Raw genomic sequence first — 8,819 nt, forward strand, 5'->3', positions numbered from 1 at the left:
ACGATTTTAAATAGTCACTATATGAGTTATACAATAACTTTATGGTTGAAAGAGGTGCTATTTGATTTTTAGAATTTCTATGCGATTTTAACTATAACATTTGCTTATTGTATGTTATAATGATTTATCGACTATATTTGACTATAAATTGCATGATTATGTGACTATAATCCAAAAGGTATGTGCTCTTCTACAAATCGATGCAAGAATTTGGAAAAAGGATTGGGCCTACAAGTTCCCCATTTACTAAATTACTACTTCCTCCGATTTTTAATACTTGCAACGTTTGTGATTTCTATACTATTCACATAGTATACTTTGACCATTGTTGGTGATTTATACGTAAGATAAAACATACTTCCTCCGTCCCGGAATACTCGACCCGTTTTGACCGGCACAAAGTTTAAGGGACTTGAATTGACTTATTTAATTTAATAGGTAGTAGTTGATATTGGAGTATTATTTTAATGTAGTTAGTGGGAGGTGGGTTAAGAGGTGGGGTTGGGGGAGAGTAGGGGTTGAATTTTTAATTATTTTTTGTATGAAGTAGGGGGTAGATGGGTTAATAGGGGTGGAGTGAGAAATAATATAATATTGTTAGAATATTTCAACTTTTAGAAACAGGTCAAATATTAAGGGACGGCCCGATAAGGAAAACAGGTCAAGTATTCCGGGACGGAGGGAGTATTCATTTGGGATCTTGTTAGATTCGTATTAATGTGTATTTTCAAAATATTAACGTTTTATAATTTTTACTTAAAGAGAATGATCAAAGTTGTGCATTGGCATGCGTGAAAGTGACAAACGTTGCGAGTAAAAATGAACGGAGGAAGTATATGTTTGAAATAGTTACTATATATTTAAAATAGTTACTATGTTAGTTTATTATGTTCTGTGCATGTTTTTGATGATATTCTATAATTTTAGTGATAGAGTTACTATATTATGGATAGAGTTACTATATTATTATCACACCAACTATGACTGAAACTATGTGACTAAATGACCATATCTTGTATAATAGTAACTATATGTTTGGTATAATTATTATGTATATCATAATGTTCTTTTTATATTCTTTGTTGTCCTCTATGTTATTAGTAATAAGAGTTATTGTGTTATGATCACAGTAACTATATGATCATAACAATAATTATATTTGCAACTCTGCTAGTATATGACTATCATTAATATTAAGAGATACTATATTATGTATAATAGTAACTATATGTTCTTATTAGTTACTATGTTATCATTATTTTTTATGTTCTTTTTTATACTCTATGTTATTAGTAATAAAAATGACTATATTATTATGACAGTAACTATATGACTATAAGAATAACTATAACTATATCTGCAATTTTGCGAGTATCTTACCATCATTAAATCTAAGAGTTACTATATGATGTATAATAGAAACTATATGTTTTACATAGTTGCTATGTTATTTTTTCATATTTAAATGTTAAATTATTAACTTAGTTATATGTTATTGATTCAGAAATACAAAGATGATACATCCCGAATTGAAGTCGTGCAAAGAATAACTTCTGCAAGGAAAACAAAAGTAGGAGAAGAAAATAGAAGAAAATTCTGACAACATTGAAAACCAAGGACGTGGTAAAGGAAGGAGAGGATGTGCTGGTGGAAGGAAGGGACATGGAAGTGGCGATTAGTATTTTTTTAGTTCAAAAATCATTTGAGTTTAATGTGGTTTATTTAATAGATGCAAATAATTAGAATGTCATAGCTAAAAACAACTAATTATGTAATTAATTTAATTATTGTTCAAGAGTTATAATTACTCTTACTTTTGATATACTTACAATGTTTTTATTTCAGTAACTATATGATGTAATAGTAATTATATAATAGAAAAAGTGACTATATGACCTCTAAAGCATCTATATCATATGTTTATCTTAAAATATAGTAATTGTTCTATAGTTAATATTTTTTTTTATATATATGATATAGTTACTCTTTGGATTGAATAGTTATTCTTATCGAAATGGCTATATTATTGTTTTTTACATAGTTACTATTCTGAACCTATAGTTACTTTATTGAACATATAGTTTCTACTCCTTATAATTTACTATTCTTGTCTGCAAGAATGAATATATAATTACTCTTATTTTTGATATAGTTACTCTTTTTTATAACATTAACTATATGATATATAATAGTAACTATAGAATAAAAAGAGTTACTATATGATATAGAAGAGTAACTATTTCAATACGATAGAAATATTTACTATATGATACAAAACAATCAATATCTTTGTGTATATATACATAATTAAATAATTGAATTAAAAAATGGCATCAAAAAGTTATTGTATGACTATTAGAGTACTTATATTACATATAAGCACAACCATGTCAACTTAAGAGTTATTATATGATCTTTGTAGTGACTATGTCACATATATTAATAACTATATTGTTAAAATTTACTGTATGACTAGTAGAGTAACTCTGTTACGTATAAGTACAACTATATCAACGTAAGAGTTACTATACGGGACACGCAATTTTTTAGATCACGTGAACATTGCTGGTCCATGTCATTTTAAATGATGTAAAATACCTAAAATACCCTAGCCCACACTAATAAGTGATAATAGCGTGGACATGGTCCATGCAAGTGGTATGATTTTTTTGTTTTTTTTTATGAAATCTTTACTACTTTTATCATTTATTATATTTTGTATATATGGAAAGAAATCAAATATGACATATAGTTTGGTGGATAAGTCTTTATTGTTTAGAAACTTGAGATTAAGGATTCGAGTCTTATATAAATAATATTTCTATTTTTCTTATTGTATGTAAATGCATGGAGTAAGACTCTTTAGAGAAGGAAGAGGGAGAGGGACAAAAAGAAACGAAGTGACTTGGACAAAAAGAAATGAAGTGACTTAGACAAATCTTTTTTGTCAATAACCTCAGACCAATCAATCGAATATTAATTAATACGTAATTGATCGAACACTACATGAAAACGACTCTTCTGCTCAGAAACGCCGCGTGGCAAATAAACTTAATTATAAACGTCTTTTAATATATACTGTAATATAGATACTATATACAGAGCATTCTTTTATTTTGTTAATGAATCATAATTTTTAGTCATTTAAAAATCTAGAAATACATTTAAAATTGTGCTCAAATTATAAACAAAAGGTCTTGCACACACAAGGTGTACAAATGTACAATAAATTTATTGTACACCGGAATAAATTTTACCCAGTTCATTGTAACTTTTACCTAGTTTTTGAAATTTTTTATATGTTTTGATTTATATTATAAATAAAAAATCATAGATAAACATTTTTTTTTTTTTTTGAGGGAACATTTTACATGATTTTAAAGAAATAATTTTTTAAAGGGTTAACTGATTTTATACATTATTAGTGATTTTAAAGAAATAATTTTTTATTAAAATGAAAAGTTTTATCTCTAAAAAATTGATATTTTTTACATGTAAAAAGATAACTTTTTAATTTGATATATAAATAAGAATTTGTAAAATCTAAAACTGGTACAATATCGACTCATTAACAAGTGAGTCTACACAGGTCAAAATGAAAATGTTCGTTTCTCGTACCACTACGGAGGACGAGTGGACCATTGGGTCATTTGGGGCATGAATCCATCTCTCTTCCCTCATGCGCTCCAACGGCTTCATTCAACAATTTCAAATTCAAAAATTCCTCCTCACTTTCACAACTTACACCATTTCTCCCTTTTTCTTTCCCTTCCCCAACAATGGCGACTCCAAGCACATTCCTCAAAACACCCACTAAAACCCCATCAAAAACATCATCATCCTCTCAATCCTCGAAAAGACAACACCATCAAATTGCCCAAAACCCTAACCCTAACCCTAACTCTTCAATGTCGTCATCAAATGAGCTCAAATCAAGATTTGAAGCCTACAATCGCTTACAAGCCGCTGCAGTTGCTTTCGGCGAAAAGCTACCGATACCGGAAATCGTTGCGATTGGTGGGCAGTCTGATGGCAAGAGTTCTCTCCTAGAAGCACTTCTTGGGTTTCGGTTTAATGTCCGAGAAGTTGAAATGGGTACTCGGAGACCTTTGATTCTTCAAATGGTTCATGATTCTACCGCTTTGGAGCCCCGTTGCCGGTTTCAAGTTCGTCTTCTTCTTTAATTTAACGATTTCAATAATTTCGGTTCATAATTTTTTTCTAGGTTTTGTTTGATTAAATGAATCAAATTTAACAATTTTCCCTGGATTTTTTTATCATAATTTTTTGTCTTGCTAATAATTGTCAGTAATTGAATTTTTCTTAGTGAACTTCTGCATTGTGACTCAGTAAGATGTAAAATTGAGGGGTGGGTTTTAAATATCGAAAATATATTTAAGTTTATTATCAATTGCTTCTGTTGTTTGATAACTCCAGTATATTTAGAAAGTATTTTTGGTTTAAAGGATTTCTTTTTCGTCCTTTGTAGGTGGGATGAGTTGTGGGTTTTATTTAAAAAGTTTCAAATTTTAAATATGGGTGTTCAGTGAGAATTTCTTCTTTTGGTAGTGTTGTTAATTGTTAAGCATATTCCACCCTCTCTGTATCATTTTAGTCGTAGTCGATTTAGTAATACAATAGTTTAACCTGGTAGCAGAAATGATAAACATAGGTTTGATTATTTTTCTTAGTGTTGCACAAAATTGTATTTGCAATTAAGTATCTTTATAAGTAAATCAAACATCAAACATGAGATGGATAAGTATTTGTATTAATTCCATTGCCCTGCAGCATTTATTGAACTGTCGTATGTAACTATTATGATAGGATGAGGATTCTGAAGAATATGGTAGCCCAATCTCATTGGCATCCACAATTGCGGATACAATAAAATCGCGCACTGAGGTTCTTCTGAAAAAGACTAATACAGCAGTTTCTTCCAAGCCCATTGTAATGAGAGCTGAATATGCTTACTGTCCGAATTTGACTATAATTGATACCCCTGGCTTTGTTCTAAAGGTAACTTTTTTTTGTTTGGTGTGATGTTATATCATTATCAATGCCACAACATTATTAAGTTCATGTTGTTGTTGCTCTGAGATGGCAATAACAAATTTGAAATTTTGTTCATAGGCTAAAAAGGGAGAGCCAGCTAACACGCCTGATGAAATTTTATCAATGGTGAAGTCACTAGCAAGTCCTCCCCATCGAATCCTCTTGTTCCTTCAGCAAAGTAGTGTTGAATGGTGCTCATCGTTGTGGCTGGATTCTATTCGTGAAATTGATCCAACTTTCAGAAGGACTATAATCGTGGTCTCAAAGTTTGATAATCGCCTTAAGGTACACTCACAGAATTTTAATGAATGCTTGCTTGTCCATCATAAAAGATTGGAAAACATATCAATTGCATAATGCTGGACCTGCTGATACTATATATATTTCACTGCTTGTATTGGCTTGAATGATAAAAATAGGGAGTTAGGCACTGTTATATAATGCAAGAGAGAAGCTATAGATGGAAATGGAGAATATTAACATTCCATCCTTAATTAAAATATTTTCTCAATGATGGAGTCATTTTACTAACAGGCCTATTGTCTTTAGGAATTTGGTGACCGCTGGGAAGTTGATCGGTATTTAAGTGCAAGTGGTTACCTAGGAGAGAATATTCGCCCTTTTTATGTGGCCCTTCCCAAGGAGAGGAATACAATTCCCAATGATGAGTTTCGGCGTCAAATATCTCAAGTTGATTCAGAAGTTCTGCGCCACTTACGTGAAAATGTTAAGGGAGGTTTTGACGAAGAAAAGTTCCGCCCCTTCATTGGTTTTAGCTCTGTTAGGGAGTTCCTTGAGGCTGAGCTTCAGAAACGATACAAAGAAGCTGCCCCAGCAACACTAGCGTTGCTTGAGCAACGTTGTGGTGAAGTTACCTCTGAGCTTGCTAATATGGAATCAAAGATACAGGCAACTTCTGATGTTGCTCATCTCCGCAGATCAGCAATGTTGCACACAGCTTCTATAAGCAGTCATGTGGTGTGTATCCCGTACCCAACTTCAAATTTCTAGCATTTACTAAACAGCAACTTGCCTGATTTAATTCATTAAGTCCCTTTCTGGGTAATCCTGCTAATAGAACTCTACTTCTAATTTGATTTTTGAAAACTGAAACTTTTTGGTGTTTCAAGTTCCTATTCCATCCATATAATACCTGAAGTTTCTGTTCGTCTCACATAATTCATATCAAGGCATGAATCCTTTTAATAATATTCATCATGGTTACTTAACTTTGATGGACCTTTTTCCATTGATTCTTGAAGGGTTCATTGATTGATGGAGCAGCTGACCCACCTCCAGAGCAATGGGGGAAAACGACTGAGGAAGAGCGTTTACACAGTGGTACTGGGGGCTGGCCTGGTGTTACAGCAGACATTAAACCCCCAAATTCTACCCTACGGCTTTATGGAGGGGCTGCTTTTGAAAGAGTCATGCATGAGTTTCGCTGTGCTGCATATTCCATTGATTGTCCTCAAGTATCCAGAGAAAAGGTAACTGTGTTGTTACTGTGATTAAGTTTTGCTGGTCAGGCTCCTCTGATATATGGATATCCCATGCATCCTCAACAGGTGGCCAATATTTTGCTTGCTCATGCTGGTCGTGGTGGGAATAGAGGAATAACTGAGGCAGCGGCTGAGATAGCACGTACTGCTGCCAAATCGTGGCTTGCGCCTCTGCTTGACACAGCTTGTGATCGGCTTGCATTTGTTTTAACAAATCTTTTTGACCTTTCCAATGAGAGAAATCATTGCCAGAACTCAGACTGTAAGAGACAAGACTATGAACCTTCTCTGCTTTCTTTTTGTACTGTCCCTAGAAATTTGCTTCATGGATTTGATGACTTATTCTATCCTGTTGTTTTAATGTGTCATTTGACATCTTGACATGCGGGTTTTATTGGATCCGTTACTACACCAGAATATAGTTTGATGGTTGGGGTCATTTTAAGAAAGAAGTTTAAAATACCATGACTTTCCTTCACTATCTAGATTTTAACTCTCCACCACACCAATGGAGTCTTTCTTTGGAATCCTTAAGTTAATGGGATCACGGGTAATATGGAAATTTATGATGTTGGGCTTACTAAATTTAGAAAGTATCCTATCATTTTGAGACAAGAAAGTAAAATGTGACTTACATTTAGCACAAAGGGTGTTTTTTATGGGGTATTTAACATGGTGATGAGCCAGACAACTGAGCAAGTATTTTATTGTGTTTAGATGGGAAAAAAACAGGAGACATGGATGGCTACGTTGGTTTCCATGCTGCTTTAAGGCACTCATTCAATGTGTTCATTAAAGATCTTGCTAAACAGTGTAAACAACTAGTTCGGCACCACCTTGATTCAGTGACAAGCCCATATTCTCTTGCCTGCTATGAAAGTGATGTCCGTGGAAGCTATATTACTTCTTCCTACAGACAAGTTTCTCCTGCATTACTTTGCCTAGATCTGGCAGATGGTGCTCAAGCTATGCAAGATGAAGCAGCGGCAAACCAAGAGAATATACCTCCAGAAAATAATACCACACCAGGTAAAGGTCCAGAAGGCAGAGAAGCCCTTCGAGATAATCATATGACAGTGCCTGAGACCCCATCACCTGATCAGCCATGTGAGTTAGTTTATGGTTTGGTGAAGAAAGAGACAGGGAATTATATGGAGGTTGGAGCTAGGAAAAGGCATCCTAGAATATTGGGTAGTAGTAGAAATAATGGCAATATTTTCTTTGGAAATGGAGATAATGGTTCAAGATCAGGTTCTGCATATGCTGATATATGCTCATCAGCTGCTCAGCATTTCGCCAGGATACGTGAAGTTCTTGTTGAGAAAAGTGTGACAACAGCACTAAATTCTGGATTTTTAACTCCTTGGTAAGTAGCTTTAATGTAATTGTCCTATTGTTTGACACAGATGTTTGATGGAAATTGGAATGTATAATCTTACTCGATTTTTAACTAATGCAGTAGAGAAAGGCTTATGGTTTCACTTGGTATGGATTTGTTCGGGGTAAATGATGAGAAATTCATGGAGATGTTTGTTGCACCTGGAGCAATTGATATCCTTCAAAATGAAAGGCAGTCTCTTCAGAAGCGGCAAAAGGTTCTTCAATCTTGCTTGAATGAGTTTAAGAGTGTTGCTAGGACACTCTGATTAAGCTACATTTTGCTGTTGTAAAAAAGCTTTGGAATTGATTACCCTTCGAAACCTGCTATTGCAATTTCAACACAAGTCAGGTTGCTGCTGCTGTTGCTGCTGATGTTGCTACTTCAGCTTACAATTTGTTGATTGGAAGATCAATTGTAGTATTTGTTGTAGTTTTAGTAAAATGTCAATGCCACTGCTTTGTGGATGTATCCCAATGTTAGCGCTCTTGTATAGAATGAGTATTCCCCTGAGAAGATTTGTTTCATGATCACTTAATGTGCATTTTTTCAGAGAATTGCCTCCAGATTAACTAGATGTTTTTTACTGAGTATAATATTGCGAAAAACCATCTAATGTAAAATATTTGGAGAAATTTCTAAACATTCTCGTTGATTGGCAAAATATGTCAGTTAAGTGGTATTCTCGTAAATATAATGAACAAATATACAATCTAAAATTTACAGTCTATTTGATATTTTAAAAAAACATAAAAACAATATTAATATAAAAAGGCATTGTATTTTTAATATTCAAATTGTACATTTTGACGATTTATTTATGAAAACACCTCTTGATATGCTTTGCTTGCCAGTCATCGAAATTGGCTGGGCTGAGCTCAAAT

General features: G+C 33.2%; 1 protein-coding gene across 1 annotated transcript; it reads left to right on the forward strand.

The window, feature by feature from the left end:
- Positions 1 to 3,605: 3,605 nt before the first annotated feature.
- Positions 3,606 to 8,507, forward strand: LOC110783624 (dynamin-related protein 5A). The gene is made up of 8 exons (XM_021987977.2): positions 3,606 to 4,166; positions 4,828 to 5,019; positions 5,134 to 5,340; positions 5,605 to 6,033; positions 6,318 to 6,545; positions 6,624 to 6,819; positions 7,275 to 7,923; positions 8,017 to 8,507. Exons 1-8 carry the CDS (start codon positions 3,780 to 3,782, stop codon positions 8,201 to 8,203), a joined length of 2,475 nt encoding a protein of 824 aa, XP_021843669.2. The 5' UTR covers positions 3,606 to 3,779; the 3' UTR covers positions 8,204 to 8,507.
- The last annotated feature ends 312 nt before the right edge of the window (positions 8,508 to 8,819 follow it).

Source organism: Spinacia oleracea, chromosome 4 (genome assembly GCF_020520425.1).
Source record: "Spinacia oleracea cultivar Varoflay chromosome 4, BTI_SOV_V1, whole genome shotgun sequence".
Lineage (NCBI taxonomy): Eukaryota > Viridiplantae > Streptophyta > Magnoliopsida > Caryophyllales > Amaranthaceae > Spinacia > Spinacia oleracea.

Bases quoted from the DNA above. Each gene is read 5' to 3' on its own strand.
- LOC110783624 (XM_021987977.2), top strand. From the start codon at position 3,780: ATGGCGACTCCAAGCACATTCCTCAAAACACCCACTAAAACCCCATCA. The intron at 5,020-5,133 runs GTAACTTTTTTT...TTTTGTTCATAG, and splicing joins CCCCTGGCTTTGTTCTAAAG to GCTAAAAAGGGAGAGCCAGC. The intron at 7,924-8,016 runs GTAAGTAGCTTT...TAACTAATGCAG, and splicing joins TCTGGATTTTTAACTCCTTG to TAGAGAAAGGCTTATGGTTT.